Source organism: Monodelphis domestica, chromosome 1, assembly GCF_027887165.1.
Source record: "Monodelphis domestica isolate mMonDom1 chromosome 1, mMonDom1.pri, whole genome shotgun sequence".
Taxonomy (NCBI): Eukaryota; Metazoa; Chordata; class Mammalia; order Didelphimorphia; family Didelphidae; genus Monodelphis; species Monodelphis domestica.
In genome coordinates this window covers 579939726-579963624 of record NC_077227.1, presented here as the reverse complement: position 1 = coordinate 579963624, position 23899 = coordinate 579939726, and the positions used below count along the sequence as shown (strand labels likewise).

The 23899-nt window shown below is 33.8% G+C and overlaps 1 protein-coding gene across 4 annotated transcripts in view; it reads right to left on the bottom strand.

The window, feature by feature from the left end:
• The window catches only part of KCNU1 (potassium calcium-activated channel subfamily U member 1), a 314287-nt gene that overhangs the window by 257903 nt on the left and 32485 nt on the right, over nt 1-23899 (bottom strand). For all 4 annotated transcript variants that reach the window (XM_056813505.1, XM_056813504.1, XM_056813506.1 and 1 more), the window contains one exon: nt 14862-14923. In XM_056813505.1, coding sequence (XP_056669483.1) covers nt 14862-14923 — 62 coding nt within the window. The remainder of the gene's footprint in view (nt 1-14861; nt 14924-23899) is intronic.

Genomic DNA, 23899 nt, shown 5'->3' with positions numbered 1-23899 from the left:
ATGGTTTATCCCTTAATATCTCTCTTTTTCTCCTCACCCCAGGTGTTCCTCTTTCTCACCTCCTGGTTATTTATTTGTTTTAGATGGGACACCATCTTATTCAGCTTCCTCCCTTCTTTCTTTCTTTCTACTTATATAATTTTCCTGTGTTCTAATAGTGATAAAGTTCTTCAGTACCTTAAGTGCTTTAGGTATCTGGCATACTTTAAGTCCCTTGAGTATCTCAAATATCATTTATACCTTAATTATTTTAATTAACACCTTCCCATATATGAATGTAGTAATTTCTACGGTATTGAAATCCTTAAGATTTCATGTTACCTTTTTATGCCTCTCTTGAGTGCTAATTTTCTCTTTGACTTTTCAGTTTTTTGTTTTTTTTTTTTTGGTCAGGCAAGTCTTAAATTCCTTTATTCCATTGAACATCATTTTTTCCTATGGAGAATTATGCTCAGCTTTTCTGGGTACATAATTCCTGCTTATAGTCCTAGATCATTTATCTTTTGGAATATTAGATTTGATGCTTTCTGATATTTTAATTTAGAAGCTTCTTGATCCTATATAATCCAAACTGTGGATCCATGATGTTTGAATTGTTTCCTTCTGGATGTTTGGAATACTTTTTCCTTGGTCTGGGGGTTTTGGAATTTGACTATATAATATTCATTTTTTGAGTCATTTTCAGGGGGTGATTAGTTGATTCTCTGAGTTTCTATTTTACCCTTGTACAAGGATATTAGGGCAGTTTTCCCTTATGATTATTTGTAATACAATGTCCAGGTTCTTTCTGTGGTCTTGCTTTTCAGGTATTTAGTTAATCAAATCAGTTATCTCTTCTGGATCTATTTTTTCAGATTAATCATTTTTCCAGTGAGTTGTTTTAGATTTTCTTCTATTTTTTCAGTCTTTTTTATTTTAGCTTATTGTTTCTTAATATCTTAACAGATTCATTAGTTTATATTTGTCCAATTTTAATTTTAAGAAATTATTTTCTTCCTTGAGCTTTTGTGTTTCCTTTTCAAATTGCTGATGCCTACTCTTTAAAGAGTGGTTGTGTGTGTGTGTGTGTGTGCGCACACCGCCCTTTTCATTTGGTCTTTTATATCCCTTAAGAGGTTTTCTTCAATGTATTTCTTCATCTCTATATCTTTTTGGCCTCTTTTACTTTTCAGGGAGTTGATTTCTTCAGTGAATTTTCCCCTAGCTACTGAGTTTTTCTGTCAATTCTCTTATTTGATTTTTAAAATTATTTTTAAGTTCTTAGAGGTTCTTTTGGGTCCTGATATCCTTTCAGGCTTTTCTTTAATACCCCACATATGTTTCCTCTTAAGCCTTGTTGTCCTCTTCTGAGCTCAAAATTTCATCTTCCATATTACTAAAGTTACTTTCTATTTTCAGGATTTCTTTTTTGCTAATTTTTCTAGTTATTTCCACCCTACTTCCCAATTATGTTTTCTATTTATTGGGGTTCTTCTCTGTTTCTGAGGTAGAGGGACTAATGTCATTCCTTCATCCTTTCCCTCTCTGTCTTCTATACCTATGTTGAGTGGCTCTGTCTGGGCTCCTTCTTATTCTACAGCATCATTGCCTCTTGCTAAATAGCAGTATATTGGGCTGGTCCAAGTTTTAGATACTGTGCTGCCTTGGAGACTCTGTCTTCTTAATGCAGTGAGGAAGCTTCCTCCTGCTTTCCTCCATTTTGAGGTGATTTGTGTGTGTGTGTATGTGTGTGTGTGTGTGTGTGTGTGTGTGTGTGTGTGTGTGTGTATTTAGGGATTAGAGTAATGGAGCATCCGGTACCCTACCATTTTACCTTCTAGCAGTGTTCCATAGCATTTTTTTATATGGGCAAACCAACCTGTGTGGTTCTGTGCCAGTGTTTCCCATGTCTCACAATCCATACCACAATTCTTCAGAGAGACCTTGAGAGTATACTTCTATTGCATCTTTGAACCTCCATTTGAATGTTTGTCTTCTGGGGAAATGTACCTTTGGCATTCAAATTATATGGCCAGACCATCATAATTCCTCTCTGAGTGGTAGAGTTTATTTACTTATTTATTTGCTTGTTTATTTAAGCCTCAGTCACTTTATTTGTTTATTTTAATTTATTTTAAGATATTTTTCCATGTTTACATGATTCATTTTCTTTCCCTCCCCTCTTCCCTACAACCTCTCTGAGATGACAAACATTTTCACTGGATTACACATATGTTTCACTTGATACCTATTTCTATATTATTCATTTTTGCAACAGAACAATCTTTTAAGACTAAAATCCTAAATCATTTAACCATATAAACAAATGATAAGGCATATGTTTTTCTTTTGCCTTTCTACTCCCATGGTTCATTCTGTCAATGTGGATGGCATTTTTTTCTCATAAGTCCTTTAGAAGTCCTGGATTGTCGCATTACTACTAGTAGCAAAGTACATTACATTAGATTGTTCCACAATGTTTCCTTTTCTGTGCACAATGTTCGCTTGTTTCTGCTCATTTCATTCTGCATAAGTTCACTGAGGTTCTCCCAGTCTATGTAGAAATCCTCCAGATCATCATTCCTTTCAGCACAATATTATTCCATCATGATCAGATATCGCAATTTGTTCATTTATTCTCCAATCAAGGGATACCCATTCAATTTCCAATTTTTTTTGCCACCACAAAGATTGCAGTTATGAATATTTTCATACAACCCTTTTTTATTATCTCTTTGGGGCATAAACCTAGTAGTGATACTGCTAGATCAAAGGGTATTCAGCCTCTTAAAGTCCTTTGGGCATAATTCCTAATTAACTTCCAGAATGGTTGGATTAATTCACAACTCTACCAACAGTGCATTAGTGTCCTAATTTTGCCACATCCCCTCCAACACTTATTGTTTTCTTTTACTGTCATATTGACCACTCTGCTAGGTATGAGGTATCAGTATTGTTTTTATTTGCATTTCTTTAATCAGGAGGAATTTAGAACAATTTTTCATGTGAATATGTACAGTTTTGATTTATTTTTTGTCTGAAAACTGCCTATTCATATTCTTTGTCCATTTATCAATTGGGGAATGATTTGATTTCTTGTACTTATGACTTAGTTCCTTATATAGTTGGGAAATTAGACCTTTGTCAGAGAATTTTGTATAAAAATATTTTTCCCAGTTTGTTGTTTCCCTTCTAATTTTGGCTGCCCCTGGTTTTCTTTATACAAAAACTTTTTAAATTAATGTAATCAAAATTATTCTTTTTTTTTTGTAATGTTTTCTATTTCTTGCCTGGTCTTAAATCCCTTCCTTTTCATAGATGTGACAAATATGCTATTCTATATTTGCCTAATTTATATATGATTTCACTCTTTATATTTAAGTAATTTATCCATTTTTAATTTATCTTCGTATAGGGTATGAGATGTTGATCTAAAACTATTTTTTCCCATACTGTTTTCTAATTTTCACAGAAGTTTTTGTCAAATAGTGAGTTCTTGTTCCAAAACCTGGGATCTTTGGGTTTATGAAATACTAGCTTGCTGATGTCATTTACCCTCAGTCGATTCCATTGATGCATCCTTCTATCTCTTAGCCTGTACCATATTACTTTGATGATGACTGCTTTGTAGTACAGTGTAAGATCTGGTACTGCTAGGCCCCATCCTTTACATTATTTTTTTATTAGTTCCCTTGTTATTCTTGGTCTTTTGTTCTTCCAGATGAACTTGGTTATAATTTTTTCTCATCCTCATCATATAAAAAATTTTTCTGGTACTTTAATAGGTATGACACTGAATAAATAAATTAGTTTAGGTAGGATTGTCATTTTTTTTTAAATATCAGCTCATCCTAACCTGCTTTGTAGTTGTGTTAATATAATTCCTCAGTTCATCTTGGCAGAATGACTCACAAATAGAGTGTCTAGAGTGATTTTAAATGGAGTTTCTCTTTCTAACTCTTGCTGCTGATTTTTGTTAGAAATTTGTAAAATGCTAATGATTCATGTGGATTTATTTTGTATCTTGCAACTTTGCTGAAATTACTATTTCTAATAGCTATTAGATGATTTTCTAGAATTCTCTAAATATATCAGCATATCATCTGCAAAGACTGATAGTTTGGTTTCCTCATTGTCTACTTTAATCACTTATATTTATTTTTCTTCTCTAATTACTACTCCTAGCATTTCTAAAATAATATTAAATAATATTGGTCATAATGGGCATTTTTGCTTCACTCCTGATCTTATTGGGAAGGCTTCTAACTTATCCTCATTGCAGATGATACTTGCGGATGGTTTTAAATAAATACTATTTATTATTTTGAGGAAAGGCCCTTCTATTTCTATACCCTCTAATGTTTTTAATAGGAATGGGTGTTGTATTTTGCCAGAGGCTTTTTCTGCATCTATTGATATGATAATGTGTTTTCTGTTGGTTTGATTAGTGATATGGTCAATTAAGTGGATGGTTTTCCTAATATTAAACCATCCTTGAATTCCTGGCATAAATTGTACCTGTTCATAGTGAATAATCCTTGTGATGAATTGCCGTAGTCTCTTTGCTAGTATTTTATTTAATATTTTTGCATATATGTTCTTTAAGGAGATTGGTCTATAGTTTTCTTTCTCTGTTTTTGCTTGTGGTAAGGTTTAGATCCCTGGCAGGTCAGCATGAGAAAAGACTTCTATATCTGGACCTTTTCTTGGCAGGTGATCTTCAGAATCTTCCTAGGATAATTCAAATGTGAGTGGATCAATTTTCTGACCTGATGCTGGAATACTGTCCAGGTTTCACAGATATACAATAATTGGTTCAGCATAATGCCTCTGTACTTTGATAGGCAGCCTAATAACGCTTCTCTCCCATAAATACAGAGACTTGCTCAAGATAAAACATAGTAAATGACAGAAATTGAGTTTGAGTCTAAATCTTCTGACATGACATTTAAAGTGAGTTCATCTAAATCATATCAATCTTTTCCATGTTTCTCTGACATTTTTCATTTCATATATCACTTCTTGGTAATCTTTTTCCAAATGTTGAACACATAATTTGGTTCTAGTTCTTTGCTGTTCTACATAGTGCTTCTATTTATATTTAATATATATGGAATCTTTATTTTAGTATTTCATTTTGACCACCTTTGGAAGTAGTAGTAGATCACTGGAACAAAGACTCTAATGACTCTCAGCAGCAGGGCATTTCCATCTTAGGTGATGTTCAGCAAATTCTTGCTATATTAGTAATAATTTGGAAATTTCCTCACTTAATTATTAGTAATTTTTTATTTCTTCTCTTTAAATCATTTTTCATTTACTTTGACACTTGCCTCTTGGGAAAATATTTCTTATTTTTATAGATTAGATTTATTAAACATCATGTATTTTTCAAGTCATAATTTTGCCAGAGAACTTTGAAGTAAAGTTTTCCCATCAATAATTTTTATTCTTCTGGATATATTTATTTTTCCTATACTATGACATTTAAATTTTACAATAACTGCCTAATTTTGCTATTTATAATCTCTTGTTTCATATATAGGTATTAATTTTGTTTATTTTTTCTTGAATTTTTATACACTTTACATTTAACTCATGCATTCATTGGAATTAATTGGGCTATGTAGTTCAAGATACTTATTTAAACCTATTTTGCGTCTACTATGCCATAGAAACCATACTTTTCAGAATGAAAACTCTTTTCACCTCTGGATCACTTCTTACATTGGAAGTAATCTCTAGTTTCTCAGTCTCTCCTTCTGACTGGGCAGTTCATCCTACAACCTCAGCTATTCCCAATTAATGGATACCCCTTCACTTTCCAAATATCTCTCCCACCACCACCTAAAAAGAGCTGCTAGAAAGAGTTCTAGAATATCAAGGCAGTTTTCCTTGATGATTTCTTGAAAGATGATGTCTAGGCTCTTTTTGTTTGTGTGTGTGTTTATGACTTTTTAGGTAGTCTAATAATTCTTAAATTATTTCTCCTGGATTAATTTTCCAAGTTAGTTGTTTTCCCCATGAAATAGTTCACATTTTCTATTTTTTTCTTTCTTTTGACTTTGTTGGATTGTTTCTGGATATCTCATGAGGTCATTAGCTTCCACTTGCCCAATTCTAATTTTTAGGACATGTATTTCTTGAGTGAACTTTTATATCTCTTTTTCCATTTGGCTAATCCTACTTTATAAAGAGGTCTTTTCTTCAAGGAATTTTTGAACTTCTTTTTCCAAAGGGCCAATTTTGTCTTTCAAGTTTTTCTCCTCAGTGCATTTTTGCATATATTTTTCCATTTGGACAATTCTGCTTTTTAAGAAGTTCTTTGTATTTTTGTGCTTCTCTTACCAAATAGCCTATTCTTTTTTTTTTAAGGTATTACTTTCTTCAGTATTTTTCATGCCCCTTTTACTAATTGTTTGACTCTTTAAATAGTTTTTCTGTAACACTATTACTTCTTTTCCCAATTTTTCTTCTCTCTCTCTTAATTGATTTTTTAAATTCTTTTTGAATTCCTATATTAATTCTTTTTGGACTTGAGAGAAATTCACATTGTTCATGGAGACTTTGAATGAAGAATTATTGACTCTGTTGTCTTATTCTGAGTCTGAGTCTACCCTGTCACCAAACGTTATAGGTTAAAATTTTTTGCTGATGTTGTTTGCACATTTTCTTGCTTTTTTTTTGCTTAAAAAACATTAAAATTGGCCTCTGTAACTATGGTAAAGAGAGCATTCTTTCAAGCTTCAGGTTCTTTGTGCAGCTACCTTAAGAGCTGTCACTGGGCAGTGTATCTGCTTTCAGTTCTTCCATGGTGGTATGATATAAGGAGAAGTGAGTTCATTACTCTCCCAGAATGTGCTCTGATTTGTGTATAATCCCCAATTACTCCTTTACCCCTTGGGACTGTGACCATGATCCCTCAATCCCCTGTGGTTCCAAGTGCTGGTGTGCGCTGATGCTCCTCCTCACCCTGTGACTGCACCCCTGGATCAGATCCTGATTCTGCATATGGGCAACACAACAAGAGCCTTGAACCCAGAATTAGCAAAGAGAATGCTGTAATGTCCTTCTGAGCAGTTGTCTGAGTCCCATTATTGACAGTGGATGAGAGTTCTTGGCTGCTGCTTCTGTTGGGCTCAAGGCCAGTTGACTAAGTCAGGACTGCCTTGGAGAGCTGCTCTCCATTTACCCACTCCCCACTCCTCTGCACTAGATCCCTAGTGCCAGCATTTTAAGTTATTTTGGGCTGAGAAAGTACTTCATTTTGTGTCTTTATGGATTATGCTACTCTTAGAATTTATTCTGAGGTATTATATCATTGCTTTGTGAAGGGTAAGTAGGTAGAAATCTGATGGGTTCCTCTATCTTCTCTGCCATCTTGGTTCTGTCCCCTCCTTCAAAGTTTTTAATCACTTTCACTAGAACAATATAAAGACTCCTTGGTGGTTTTATGGTATAGTACTAAATTTATAAATTTATTCCTAAAGTATCAACATTTTTGTGAATTTACAGATATAGAAGAAATGGAAATCTTCATAATTTTAAAAAAAGTTTTTATTCTCATGGAATATTTTGTAATTGTATTTCTGTTAGCACTGTTTGCCCCTTGATATTATGACTCTCAGATATTCTTTGAACATTTTAGTAACTTTGAATGGAATTTTCCTTGTTTTTTAGCCTGTATTTTATTACTAAATTAAACATGCTGTTGCCGTTTATTTATTTTGCATTCTTTCACTTTAATGAACCATAATTGTTTTGCTTTATTTGCTTTTTTATGAATTTTTCTAAGTGAACTCTCAAGACATCATTAAATAGGAATTGTTTGGCCTCTTCTCTAGGAATGTTTATGACTTAATTTCTTTCTTTTGTTTCAATGATATTACTATCCTTTTTAGAATTGTCAAACAACATAGAGAAAATAGGGAACATCACTGCTTTACTTTTTTTTTTCCACTTAAACATTATTTTATTTAGTCATTTTCAAACATTATTCATTGGAAACAAAGATCATTTTCTTTTTCTCCCCCGCCTCCCGCCACCCCTCCCATACCGACACATGATTCTACTGGGTATCACATGTGTCCTTGATCTGAACCCATTTCCATGTTGTTGGTATTTGCATTAGGGTGTTCATTTAAAGTCTCTCCTCAGTCATATCCCCTCAGCCCTTGTAGTCAAACAGTTGCCTTTCCTTGTTGTTTTTACTCCCACTGTTTGTCCTCTGCTTGTGGGTAGTGTTTTTTCTCCTAGATCCCTGTAGATTGTTCAGGGACATTGCATTGACACTAATGGAGAAATCCATTATGTTCAATTGTACCACAGTGTATCAGTCTCTGTGTACATTGTTCTCCTGGTTCTGCTCCTCTCACTCTGCATCACTTCCTGGAGGTTGTTCCAGTCTCCATGGAATTCCTCCACTTTATTATTCCTTTTAGCACAATAGTATTCCATCACCAACATATACCAAAATTTGTTTAGCCATTCCCCAATTGAAGGGCATCCCCTCATTTTCCAGTTTTTTGCCATCACAAAGAGCTCAGCTATGAATATTCTTGTACAAGTCTTTTTCCTTATTATCTCTTTGGGGTACAAACCCAGCAGTACTATGGCTGAATCAAAGGGCAGACAGTCTTTTAGTGCCCTTTCCAAATTGCTCTCCAGAATGATTGGATCAATTCACAACTCCACCAGCAATTCATTAATGTCCCTACTTTGCCACATCTTCTCCAGCATTCACCACTTTCCTTTGCTGTCATGTTAGCCAATCTGCTGGGTGTGAGGTGATACCTCAGAGTTGTTTTGATTTGCCTCTCTGTTTCATGTGCTTATTAATAGTTTTGATTTCTTTAACTGAAAACTGCCTATTCATGTCCCTTGCTCATTTATCAATTGGAGAATGGCTTGATTTTTTTGTACAATTGATTTAGCTCTTTGTAAATTTGAGTAATTAAACTTTTATCAGAGGTTTTTGTTATGAAGATTGTTTCCCAATTTGTTGCTTCCCTTCTGATTTTGGTTACATTGGTTTTGTTTGTACAAAAACTTTTTAATTTGACATAGTCAAAATTATTTATTTTACATTTTGTGACTCTTTCTAAGTCTTGCTTGGTTTTAAAATCTTTCCCTTCCCAAAGGTCTCATATCTATTCTGTGTACACCTAATTTACTTATAGTTTCCTTCTTTATGTTCAAGTCATTCACCCATTCTGAGTTTATCTTGGTGTAGGGTGTGAGGAGTTGATCCAATCCTAATCTCTCCCACACTGTCTTCCAGTTTTCCCAGCAGTTTTGCCAAATAGTGGATTTTTGTCCCAAAAGCTGGAGTCTTTGGGTTTGTCATAGACTGTCTTGCTGAGGTCATTTACCCCAAGTCTATTCCACTGATCCTCCTTTCTGTCTCTTAGCCAGTACTGAATTGTTTTGATGGCCACTGCTTTATATTGTAGTTTGAGATCTGGGACTGCAAGACCACCTTCCTTTGTATTTTTTTTCATTATTTCCCTGGATATCCTTGATTCTTTGTTCTTCCAAATGAACTTTGTTATGTTTTTGTTTTTTTTTTTCTAATTCAGTAAAACATTTTTTTGGAAGTTCAATGGGTATGACACTAAATAGATAGATCACTGTTTTACTTTTTAATTTAGTGGAAAATTGCATTTCTAGTTATAAGGGTAACAAAAGATTTACTCTTTTGATTTTAAATTTATACTTTAAATCATAATTTTAAAGCTACTTTCATATTTATTCTCTCTAATTTACTTGTTTTATCTTGTGGTATAAATAAATGTGCTTAGTCAAAGGGTTTTGGGGGGTATCTACTATTATTGTATACTTCGGGGATTTAAAAATACTCTTAGTTATGGTAATTACTTTCCTAATGTTGAATCATCCTTGTATATATGGTATGAATTCAACTTATTAATAGTGAATACCATGTTCATATGTGTTTACATTTTTTTCTATAGCCTTTTTATTGAGATAAAACTTTTTTATTAGTATTCATTAGCCACCTGAGTCTATATGTTTCAATTTCTGTTTTATCCTTCATTCATTTAGATATTATGACCATATTTGTCTCAGAATGGGTTTGAACATTTTCTACAATTTTTGAGAATAATTTAGTATTAAGTTCTTTAAACATGTAATCAAATTTATTATTAATTCCATCACGATCAGATTTGTTGTTTTTTTTTTTCAATTTGTGCATTGTGTGTGTGCATGTATGTATTACCCTCTCTTTCAAAGTGCCTCTATAGCTAGTTCATCTTAAAAATAATCTTTTCAAATTAAATAATCTGCTCATGTATATTCTTTATCTTGGCAAAGAAGCCTGAAACAGATCTTATTAAACCCGCTTCTATTTTTTTCTTCATTTTTTTCTTTAATACCTTGACATCTTTTGCTTTTTTGGAATATACACTCTCTTATGATTACATTTTCTTCTGTGATTGACTATTCACAATCCTAAAATTGTACTATGTTACTCAAAATGCTTTCCCTTCACATTTAAAGATTTTTTTTATTCATGTCAAATTTGTTGCTTGTTTTGGAAAATGAAGATTTCTTTAAACTGGAGGTGATCTATACATTTAATCAACCCATTTGTTGTTACCTTCATTAACAACATCAGAAGAGTTTTCCTATATTATTTTTGGCTTGTCAAATTATTCTGGGATATCTACAGTCTTTTAGCAATCTTTGTTGATCATCAAGGCCATGTACTGTCTTATTGTGAAAGTTTCCCTTGTCTTCCAAATTTTCCTTCACTTCAATAATTTCATGTTCTGATATTCTTGAAGAACACTGGTTTTGGAATCAGAGAATTTAGGTTAAAATCCTCTTTCTGCCACTTGATACCAGTTTGACTTCAAATAAGAGTGGATTTAACAGTCTCTATTTCTTAGGGAAATTACCCATTGTATATTGAGATGTTCCTGTCAGACTTAAATGGGTAAGGTAAAAATTTATTACCAAATAAGACATAGAAAACATAATGAAAATTGAAATAGGTAATTTTGATTACATCTAATTAAAAAGGCTTTGCACAAAAATAACCAATGCAACCAAGATTATAAGGGAAACAACAAATTAGGGGGAAATGTTGTAGTGTCTTTGACAAAGGCCTCATTCCTCAAATATGTAAAGGACTGAAAAAATATTATAAGAACACAAAACAATCCTCAATTTATAATTGCTCAAAAAGATAAGAACAGGCAATTCTCAGATGAAGAAATTAAAACTATCTATAGTCATATGAAAAAATGTTCCAAAATCACTATTGATTAGAGAAAAAAGGAAATCAAAATAACTCTGAGATATTACCTCACACCTATCAAAATGGGTATTATGACAGAAAAGGAAAATGATAAATGTTGAAGGGTATATGAGAAAATCAACACTTATAAACTGTGGGTGGAACTATGAACTGATATTTTGGAGAAATTGACATTTTGGAGAAAAATCTGGAACTATATCCAAAGGGTCATAACACTATGCATACTTTTTGACCCAACAAAACCCCTGTTGGGTCTGTATCCCAAAGAAATAATAGGGGAAAACGATCTACTTATGCAAAAATATTTTTAGTGACACTTTTTGGAGTGTCAGAATTAGAAAATGAGGAAGTGTCCATCAATTGGGGAATGATTGAACAAGTTGTGAAATAAAGTTTTAATGGAATACCATTGTACCAGATGACAAACAGAAGCAAAGAATAGTACATAAAGTAATAGAAATATTGTGTTGGTAATGCACTTTGAAGGACTTTATTATCAGCAAGACAAAGTCCCAAGATAACTCCAAGAGACTCATGATAAAAATACTATCCATCTCCAAAGAAGGAACTGTCAGAGTCTGATTCCATGTCATATTAAAACATTTCCTCCAGGAGTTTATTGTATTTATAATCTGTATCTTCTGTCGTAACATGGGAAATATGAAATATGTACTCCATGAAAGCACTGTTTAATCTATATTAGACTATTTACTGCCTTGAGGAGGGTTGTGGGTAGGAGTAAGAGAATCTGAATCACAAATTTTCAGAAAAAAATATTCAAAAATTGTTTCTACATGTAATTGAAAAAACTAAAGGAAAGTTTAAAAAATTCTTGTTCAGTGTGTTTTGGCTTGTGTTTGAAATCTTTCTCATTTTTTTTTTGAGATTTTTATTTTCTTACACAGTTTTATTTTAGCTTTTTTATATTTTCAATGACTTATATGAAATGACCCCTCTCACAGTTTGGTCTCACTGATGCACAGACCCTCAAGGTGAGTATTCTGGTTGTCTTTGGCTCCCTTCCCAGAGTGAACTTTAGAATGAAAGAAATGCTCCAGTTGCATTTTAATAACTGTTTTCTTTAATACCTATTTCCCTTCTAATTTAAGGCTCTGTACTGAGTCCTGAATTGTCTGCATTGTCAACTTTTTCTTCTCCAATCATTCTTACTTTCCTTAAACTGATTTTTTAGGTTCACTGTCAGCTACCTCTTGAGGGAGGATTTTCATCATTTTCCATAAATGACCCTGCTTAGTTTCTACTCCAGAACATCATGCCTGCTCCATCAGAAGCTCATGTCCTGAAATGTCACCATACAGTTTGTCTCAACTTTTGATATTCAACACCATCTCAGTTCTCTCAGTTGCTTCTCCTCTCTGTTTAGAGGCCTAGAGAGTGGATCTATGAACTTTTTCCAAAGCCTTTCTTTATAGGGGACTCAACTTTCCAGATAACTATTTTCCAGCAGTGTCTCTGCTTAGTTTTCATTCCAAGTACATCATGTCTAGTAACTGGTACTCCATGGTCGCCCTCCATCATCTTCTGATCTTTTTCAGTTTCCTTTTATGTACTGTCTTCCCCTGTGAGATTCTAAGCTCCTTCATACAGACATATAATATTTGTTTATTTATTTATTTATTTATTTATTTATTTATTTATTTATTTATTTATTTATATCTCTAAAGCTTAGCACAGAGCTTAATACATAGTAGGCTCTTAGTAAAGGTTTATTGGTTTTGAATATTGGATTTCAGTAGGCAAGACATGTCTCAACTAGAGTCACTGTCACAGGTTGAAAGGGCTATAAAATCCCTGTGGTCAAACTGAGTCACAAATCTATGAGTCTGCTTATAGTCATTACTCCTGGGCTTCTGTTGGTTGGAGCTGGGCTGGCTGAGTTTTCTGATAATTTTATCAGGTTTTTACTCTGTAGAGGATTTAAGTCTGTGTGTGTGTGTGTGTGTACATATATACTATTTCAGTTAAATGATTCCTTTTCTGAGGTTGTTAAGTTTGCTGAGTATTACTGAAATGAATTCCTCTGCCATATGCCTCTAAATTCTCTTCCTAAAGCATGAATCTTACCATTTACAACATCACTACCCCCCCATCAAGACTCTTATGTTTAAGTCCCTACATTGTCTCCCTTTTGTCTTGTGATAAAAATACAAGCTTTTGAGTTTTCATTATCTGACATTCTTTCATTATCTGACCTGAACCTACCATTCCAGATACTTTATTCCTTTCACATATCCTGTTCTAGCCAACTTGTTTTACTTTCTATTCAAGGAACTTGGCAACCTATCTTCTATACCTTTGTTTTTGCTTAGGATAATGGCTCCTGTGTTTTTCATGTACACTCAACACTGTCACCTGGAATCCTAGCTTCCTTCAAGGCTCAATACAATGTTAATCTACATGATGATTTTTTCTGTTCTTCTTGATTGTTCCTTTTGTCTTAAACTACTGGGTCTACGTATTTTATGTTTAGATATTATACTTTTTCAGCAGAATATAAATTCTATGATGGAGGGGCCATTAGATATTTTTATTGTGACTCTTCATCTCTAGGCTCTAGTACAGTGCCTAAGACATTAATGATTTTTTTTTTTATTGGATCCATCAACATTTTGGGATTTATAAATTGGACAGGGCTGAGGTAAAATGCTTCTGCCATCTCCTCAACTCTGAGAGTCTATGATTCTATGAATAGGTTTTTCAGGAAGGATGGGATATTTATAGCATCTTCTCTTCCATATGGAACATGAGAAAGAGGTGACTAGAGCCATCTTGTCATTTCCTCCTCATCATATCATCCAATCCAAAGGTTTCTCTAGTCTCCAGGAGTCTGACTTTTCCATGACTAGAAAGATGCCACATGAATTGGCTGATGAATCTTAGGCCAAATTTTCTGTGAACTCCCCAAACTCTAGGGTAGATCTATGTTTTTTTGTGTTGTATGAGTTCCATGTTGGGCAACCATGGGGAATAATAAGGGCTTTGGGGCAAGAACGGAGTGGTTCCTGAAATAATAGGAACTTCCTACAGTATTAGATATTTCTATCATGCTGAACCTCAATGATTAGATTCAGAGTGGAAGCTGGCTCTGACCTTTTGCTCAAGGGTGGAGGTATGCTAGTCAACATGATTAAGAAAATAAAATGTACTGTTTACGTTTAATATAAGGAAGACAATCTTTAATCTGATTCAATCATCCTATATGTAATTAATGATTAAACTATCTGACTAAATATATGACTAATTAGATATTGATGGATAAGTATCAAAGAAATAATTGCTTCCCTTCTGGAATCACCTTAAACTGAATACTATAGATTAGAAATAAATTAGAGGATAGGTCGATAAATCACTCATTTCTGATTGTACTCAGACTAGTTACTGACTGGATGACTAATGGATGGAATTATTATTTTTTTTCATTCTCATGTCCTGGATAAAATCATAGTTGTAGAATCCAAGAGCTGGAAGGGACGGAGAAGTCCAACCCTACCTGAACAGGAATTCCCTCTACAACATCTCTGACAAGTGGTCAGCCAGAAAATAGCAATGTTTCACTTGAACCTGGTCTGGTTACACTTACTTTGATGAGCTGATGAAATAGATTACAAGGGATGCAATGCTCAGTAGAAAGACAAGGATCATCTGAAAATACAAGTAGTAACAGGAAAATATCCAAGTTAATTTATGTTCTCTCTGTCTCTGTCTCTCTGTCTCTGTCTCTGTCTCTCTGTCTCTGTCTCTGTCTCTCTCTCTCTCTCTCTCTCTCTCTCTTTCCCTATATAGTGCTATCAACTTTTTAATTACTTAGACTTCTTAATTGTGAACAAAATTCTTATTGCTATTTTTCCTTATTCTGAAATATGAACACTCTGAACTTGGACAAGCCACGTGTTTTAATCTATTCCTTACCCTCTGCCTTAACTCATGCTTACTATATGTTTCTGTAACATGAGGATAATACTGTGATAATTTATCACTCAGGGTTGTGAGAATCCAATGAAATAAATGAAGCACAGGGTAAACATAAAAGCTGTAGATTGTTAATTATCATCAGTTAAGGTTTATTTCATGAATCATTGTTTGCATGAAGCAAAGTTTGCATAGTTTGCTGTTCCTGACTCTTAAGAGCTAATTGTTAATTTTTGAGTCTGAGGATTTTACACCTCAGAAAGTGGCACATGGTATAAATCAGGGTATGATTTATTGTTTTGTTCATTATCTAGACTTAAGAATGTGAAGGAGAAAATGTAAATAATGCAAATTCAACTTAAAAGAGTCTCATGTGTACATTATCTTTCCTCAGAAAGTTGGTTGTTAAACCCTTACCAGCACACCCTGGTTCCATGATTCATCTGTTAAAGGTAAGGAATAAGCAAAACATAAAAGGTAAGCTCTTTGACAGCATAGGCTATTTCATTTTGGTCCTTTTATTACCAGCATCTTGCACTGTATTTGACACACATGGGAAATTAGTAAGTGCTCACTGATTGATTGATTGATTAAAACCCATACATTACATTGGTATCCTAGTAATGTTCAGAGATGTGAACATTCTGCAGGTCCTCTCTACTAGCACTAGCTAACAATATCTTCCACTCATAGGGTACCTGGTTTTGTATGTTTTTATGTTTTGTACATGTCTATACACATGTTCCCCTCCCCCTCCCAATTTGGATTGTAAATTCCAGAGGGCAGGGACTATATTTTATTTGTTTGCTTGTTTTGCTTTTCTTTGTATCCCTAACACCCAGTACAATTGAGTGGCACACTGTACATGCTTAATAAATGTTCTCTGGAAGTCTAAGAAAGGGAAGTGCCTTGCATAAACTCCATATGGACTCCTATGAGAGAATGTGGACAACTATCACAGAAAATGAAAAAAACATGAATGGGTTTGTGATGAGTAAAAATCTCAAGAGGCAGAGTTCCTGGTATTAAAATAATTTATTAATAGACAAGTCAATTTAAATTAATGGCTCCATGATTTTCTTGGTAACCATAGACAATTCATCCAGAATTTTGAATCATTTAAATACAATTCTTAAAGCTCATTTATTCAGCCTTCTCCTGGTCAGCCCAAGGTATATTGAATTAGTGGATACCTAATTAGGAGGTGGGGTAATATTTTCAAGTCCCTTGCTGATCCTCTAATGATGATGGGGTGGGGGGGGGGGAGTCACATGCTTGAATTAATATCTTTGCTGATCTAGATGGAGGAATCAAGTTATGTCTAATTAAGTTAGACTTCCATCTTTCATCCTAATGGAGGAAATCAAGGCTATGTTCATGCCACCCTTAGACATGCTTAGTTGGAGACAGATCTGTTTGAGAGAAAGGATGAATCTTTGATTCTCAATATTAATTGTTGCCATTTTAGAAGCTGCTTTGTGGCAAGGAATTGGAGACCATTCCTATGACTGTTTGGAGAAAAGAATGAGAAAAATGTTTTTAAAATTCTATACAACAGAGTAATATTAGAAATAAACATGATACAGTATTAAGAATAAATATTCTCAGGCTGAAATCTGCATAACTGGAGGGAGAATTTCCATAGATATAATCACAAACACCCCATAATTTCAAGTTATTAATAATTCCATTATGATTGTCTTCATGTTCATTCTTAATTTTCATTCTATAAATATTATTTATCTTATTTTACCCATCTTTTTTAGATATTGGAGATTTAAGTGTCTCTAAGAGAAGTTACTTTACTGTTGTTATTAATATTATTAATCTTGAATTAGAATGTCCTCAATTCTGTATTCTACAAGCATATCCATGCTCTGAAGGCCATCTTGTCACCCTTTTTCCATGTGAAGTTTCCCTGATTACTCCATATCACAGAAAATTTTTTCTTCTTTGACCTATTATCAATAGTCTATAGCATTTTATGAGAAAGTTGTATTTGTTTTTTCCCCAATTTTTTATTACAGATGTTTGCCAAACCAAACAATACAAGCACTTCCACATACAAAGAAAAAGAAGATAGTACACAAATAAAACCACAAATTTCCTATATGTTTAGCTTTACTTTTCTTGATATCTACATTATAAATCTGTTCACAACTATCCCAGCCCCTCCCTGCCTTCCCTACATCTCAAAGGATACCACCAAGATGGCCAACATATAAATGAAGTCTTACATGTTTTATCTTTCTATTTTCTTTCTGGAAGTAACAGTTTATTTCTCTAGCATTAGTTCTGTAGCTGTATAATGTTTTCCTGATTTTTCTCATTTCTCGCTATTCATTTTCTCTTTCATTATCTTGTGTTGTTAATTCCATGTTTTATTTTTTAATCAGTCTGTTCATTTCTTATGGCACAATAGCGATCCATCAAGATCATATGTCACAAATTGTCCAGCTATTCCCCAATTAATGGACATCCACTGAGTTTCCAATTCATTGCCACCAAAAAGAGAAATGCTATAAATATTTTGGACCACATGGGTCCTCTTCCTCTTTCCCCAATATCCTTGGGAAACAAATCCAATGTATGGGAATACACAGTTTTACAGCTCTCAGTATAATTATAAATTGCTCTCCAAAATGGTTAGATCAAAGTATCCATTTTACATTTCACTCCATCTCTTGTTGACTCTTAAATTCCTCTCCTAATCATAAACCTGATAGACGGCATATTCCCTGTTCTACTAATTTATTTATGGTACCTCCTTTAAATATCTATAGATTGTGTATTCATTTTGATCTTATCTTAGGGAAATAGTGTAAGATATTGACCTATACCTAATTATTGCTAAACTAGTTTCCAGTTATTCTAGCAATTTTTCTAAATACTTATTTCTTACCCCCAAAACCTATATTTATTGTTTTGTCAAATACCAAATTACTATCTTTTACTACAGTTTGTTGTGTATCTGTTTTGTTCCACTGATCTATCTTTTTATTTCTTAGCAAGTACCAAATATTTTGATAATTATTACTTTATAATAAAATTTAAAATCTGATACTGATAGATCTCCTTTATCTTTTTATTTTTATTAATTCCTTTGATATTCTTGACCTTATATTATTCCAAATGAAATTTGTTATTTTTTTCTAATTTAATAAAAGAAAACTTTTTGGCAATTTAATTTGAATGACATTAAATAAGTAGACTAGTTAAGGTAGTATTGTCACTTTAATTATTTGGTTCTGCCCATTCATGAAAAATTAATATATTTCCAATTATTTATTTATTTTTAAACATTGTTTTTATTTGGTCAATTTCAAACATTATTCATTGAATACAAAAATCATTTTCTTTTCCTCCCTCCCCTCTTACCATCCCTCCCATAGTTGATGCTCAATTCCACTGGGTATCACATGTGTCCTTTATCCGAACCCATTTCCATGTTGTTGGTATTTGCACTAGGATGTTCATTTAGAGTCTACATCCCCAATCATATGCCCTCGAGAATGGTTGGATCAATTCACAACTCCACCAGCAATGAATTAGTGTCCCCACTTTGCCACATCCCCTCCAGCATTCATTACTTTCCATAGCTGTCATGTTAACCAATCTGCTAGGTGTGAGGTGATACCTCAGAGTTGTTTTGATTTGCCTCTCTCTGATTATCAGAGATTTAGAACCCTTTTGCATGTACTTAATAGTTTTGATTTCTTTGGCTGAAAACTGCCTATTCATGTCCCTTGCCCATTTATCAATTGGAGAATGGCTTGATTTTTTTTTGTACAATTGATTTAGCTCTTTGTAAATTTGAGTAATTAAACCTTTATCAGAGGTTTTTGTTATGAAGATTGTTTCCCAATTTGTTGCTTCCCTTCTGATTTTGGTTACATTGGTTTTGTTTGTACAAAACCTTTTTAATTTGATGTAGTCGAAATTATTTATTTTACATTTTGTGGCTCTTTCGAAGTCATGTTTGGTTTTAAAATCTTTCCCTTCCCAAAGGTCTGACATGTATACTATTCTGTGTTCACCTAATTTACTTATAGTTTCCTTCTTTATGTTCAAGTCATTCACCCATTCTGAGTTTATCTTGGTGTAGGGTGTGAGGAGTTGATCCAAATCTAAACTCTCCCACACTGTCTTCCAGTTTTCCCAGCAGTTTTGTCAAATAGTGGATTTTTGTCCCAAAAGCTGGGGTCTTTGGGTTTGTCATAGACTGTTTTGCTGAGGTTATTTACCCCAAGTCTATTCCATTGATCGTCCTTTCTGCCTCTTAGCCAGTACTGAATTGTTTTGATGGCCACTTCTTTATGATATAGTTTGAGATCTGGGACTGCAAGGCCACCTTCCTTTGTATTTTCTTTTTCATCATTTCCCTGGATATCCTTGATCTTTTGTTTTTCCAAATGAACTTTGTTATGTTTTTTTTCTAGTTCAGTAAAAATGTTTTTTATAAGTTCAATGGGTATAGCACTAAATAGATAGATACATTTGGGTAGGATGGTCATTTTTATTATATTAGTTTGTCCTACCCATGAGCAGTTAATGTTTTTCCAATTGCTCAAATCTAGTTTTAGTTGTGTGGAAAGTGTTTTGTAGTTGTGTTAATATAGTTCCTTTGTTTGTCTTGACAGATAGATTCCTAAGTATTTAATATTGTTTAAGGTGATTTTGAATGGAATTTCTCTTTCTAATTCTTGCTGCTGAGATGGGTTGGATATAGATAGAAAAGCTGATGACTTATGTGGGTTTATTTTGTATCCTGCAACTTTGCTAAAGTTGTTGATTATTTCCACTAGCTCTTTAGTTGATTCTCTAGGATTCTTTAGGTAGACCATCATATAATCTGCAAAGAGTGAATGGTTGGTCTCCTCCTTGCCAATTTTAATACCCTCAATTTCTTTTTCTTCTCTAATTGCTACTACTAGTGTTTCTAGTACAATATTGAATAATAAAGATGATGATAGGCATCCTTGTTTAACTCCTGAACTTATTGGGAATGCATCTAGTTTATCCACATTGCAGATGATGTTGGCTGATGGTTTTAGATAGATACTGTTTATTATTTTTAGGAAAGACCCTTCTATTCCTTTACTTTCTAGTGTTTTCAGTACAAATGGGTATTTTATTTTATTTTATTTTATTTAAATTTTAAACATTATTTTATTAGGTCATTTCCAAACATTATTTACTGGAAACAAAGATCATTTTCTCTTCTTCCCCTCCCCCCCTCCCACCACCTTTCCCTCTCCCATAGCTGATGCACGATTCCACTGGTTATCACATGTGTTCTTGACTCGAACCCATTTCCCTGTTGTTGGTATTTGCATTAGAGTGTTCATTTAGAGTCTCTCCTCAGTCATATCCCCTCAACCCCTGTAGTCAAGCAGTTGCTTTTCATTGGTGTTTTTACTCCCAGAGTTTGTCCTCTGCTTGTGGATAGTATTTTTTAGATCCCTGCAGATTGTTCAGGGACATAGCATTGCCACTAATGGAGAAGTCCATCACCTTCGATTGTACCACAATGTATCAGTCTCTGTGTACAATGTTTTCCTGGTTCTGCTCCTTTCACTCTGCATCACTTCCTGGAGGTTGTTCCAGTCTCCATGGAATTCCTCTACTTTATTATTCCTTTTAGCACAATAGTATTCCATCACCAACATATACCACAATTTGTTCAGCCATTCCCCAATTGATGGGCATCCCCTCGTTTTCCAATTTTGGGCCACCACAAAGAGTGCAGCTATGAATATTCTTGTACAAGTCTTTTTCCTTATTATCTCTTTGGGGTACAAACCCAGCAGTGCTATAGCTGGATCAAAGGGCAGAGAGTCTTTTATCACCCTTTGGGCATAGTTCCAAGCTGCCCTTAAGAATGGTTGGATCAATTCACAACTCCACCAGCAATGAATTAGTGTCCTCCCTTTGCCACATCCCCTCCAGCATTCATTACTTTCCATAGCTGTCATGTTAGCCAATCTGCTAGGTGTGAGGTGATACCTCAGAATTGTTTTGATTTGCATCTCTCTGATTATAAGAGATGTAGAGCACTTTTTCATGTGCTTAATTATAGTTTTGATTTCTTTGGCTGAGAACTGCCTGTTCATATCCCTTGCCCATTTATCAATTGGAGAAAGGCTTGATTTTTTTTTTGTACAATTGATTTAGCTCTTTGTAAATTTGAGTAATTAAACTTTTGTCAGAGGATTTTATGAAGATTGTTTCCCAATTTGTTGCTACCCTTCTGATTTTGGTTACATTGGTTTTGTTTGTACAAAAACTTTTTAATTTGATGTATTCCAGATTATTTATTTTGCATTTTGTAACTCTTTCTAATTCTTGCTTGGTTTTGAAGTCTTTCCCTTTCCAAAGGTCTGACATGTATACTATTCTGTGTTCACCTAATTTTCTTATAGTTTCCTTCTTTATGTTCAAGTCATTCACCCAATTTGAATTTATCTTGGTGTAGGGTGTGAAGTGTTGATCTAAACCTAATCTTTCCCACACTGTCCTCTAATTTTCCCAGCAGTTTTTATGAAATAGTGGATTTTTGTCCCAAAAGCTGGGATCTTTGGGATTGTCATATCCTGTCTTGCTGAGGTTGCTTGTCCCCAGTCTATTCCACTGATCCTCCTTTCTGTCTCTTAGCCAGTAACAAATTGTTTTGATGACCACTGCTTTATAATATAGTCTGAGATCTGGTACTGCAAGACCCCCTTCCTTTGTATTTTTTTTTCATTATTTCCCTGGATATCCTTGATCTTTTGTTCTTCCAAATGAACTTTGTTATGGTTTTTTCTAAATCAGTAAAAAATTTTTTTGGAAGTACCATGGGTATGGTACTAAATAGATAGATGAGTTTGGGTAGGATTGTCATTTTTATTATATTGGCTCGTCCTACCCATGAGCAGTTAATGTTCTTCCAATTGTTCAAGTCTAGTTTTAGTTGTGTGGAAAGTGTTTTGTAGTTGTGTTCATATAGTACCTTTGTTTGTCTTGACAGATAGATTCCTAAGTATTTTATATTGTCTAAGGTAATTTTGAATGGGATTTCTCTTTCTAGTTCTTGCTGCTGAGCTGTGTTGGAATTATATAGAAATGCTGATGACTTATGTGGGTTTATTTTGTATCCTGCAACTTTGCTAAAGTTGTTGATTATTTTGATTAGCTTTTTGTTTGAATCTCTAGGATTCTTTAAGTAGACCATCATGTCATCTGCAAAGAGTGATAATTTGGTCTCCTCCTTGCCTATTTTAATGCCTTCAATTTCTTTTTCTTCTCTAATTGCTACTGCTAGTGTTTCTAATACAATGTCAAATAATAGAGGTGATAATGGGCATCCTTGTTTCACTCCTGATCTTAATAGATTTAGTTTATCCCCATTGCAGATGATATTAGTTGATGGTTTTAGATATATACTGTTTATTATTTTTAGGAACGACCCTTCTATTCCTATGCTTTCTGGTGTTTTTAGTAGGAATGGGTGTTGCATTTTATCAAAGGCTTTTTCTGCATCTATTGAGATAATCATGTGGTTCTTGTTGGTTTGCTTGTTGATGTGATCAATTATGTGGATAGTTTTCCTAATATTGAACCAGCCCTGCACCCCTGGTATAAATCCTACTTGATCATGGTGGATGACCCTTCTGATCACTTGCTGGAGTCTTTTTGCTAGTATCCTATTTAAGATTTTTGCATCTATATTCATTAGGGAGATTGGTCTATAATTTTCTTTCTCTGTTTTTGTCCTTCCTGGTTTCGGAATTAGTACCATGTTTGTGTCATAAAAGGAGTTTGGTAGAACTCCCTCTTTGCTTATAATGTCAAATAGTTTTCATAGTATTGGGATTAACTGTTCTCTGAATGTTTGATAGAATTCACTGGTGAATCCTTCAGGCCCTGGGGATTTTTCCTTAGGAAGTTCTTTGATGGCATGTTGGATTTCTTTTTCTGATATGGGATTATTTAAGTAATCTATTTCTTCTTCTGTTAGTCTAGGCAATTTGTATTTTTGTAAATATTCATCCATATCACCTAGGTTGGTATATTTATTGCCATACAGTTGGGCAAAGTAGTTTTTAATGATTGCCTTAATTTCCTCTTCATCAGAGGTGATGTCTCCCTTTTCATCCTTGATGCTGTTAATTTGCCTTTCTTCTTTCCTTTTTTTAATTAGATTAACCAGTACTTTGTCTATTTTGTCTGTTTTTTTTTCAAAGTACCAGCTTCTAGTCTTGTTTATTAGCTCAATAGTTCTGTCACTTTCAATTTTATTAATTTCTCCCTTAATTTTTAGGATCTCTAGTTTGGTGTTCTTCTGGGGTTTTTAATTTGTTTGTTCTCAAGTTTTTTGATTTGCATTTCCAATTCCTTGATCTCTGTCCTCCCTAATTTGTTAATATATGCACTCAGGGATATGAATTTTCCTATAAGTACTGCCTTGGCTGCATCCCATAAGTTTTGATAGGATGTCTCGCCGTTGTCATTTTCTTCAAAGAAATTATTAATTGTTTCTATGATTTCTTCTTTAACTAACCAATTTTGGAATATCATTTTATTTGATTTCCAATTAATTTTTGATTTGGGTCTCCATGTACCCTTACCGATCAATATTTTTATTGCCTTGTTATCTGAAAAGGCTGCATTTATTATTTCTGCTTTTCTGCATTTGAGTGCCATGTTTCTGTGACCTAGTGTATGATC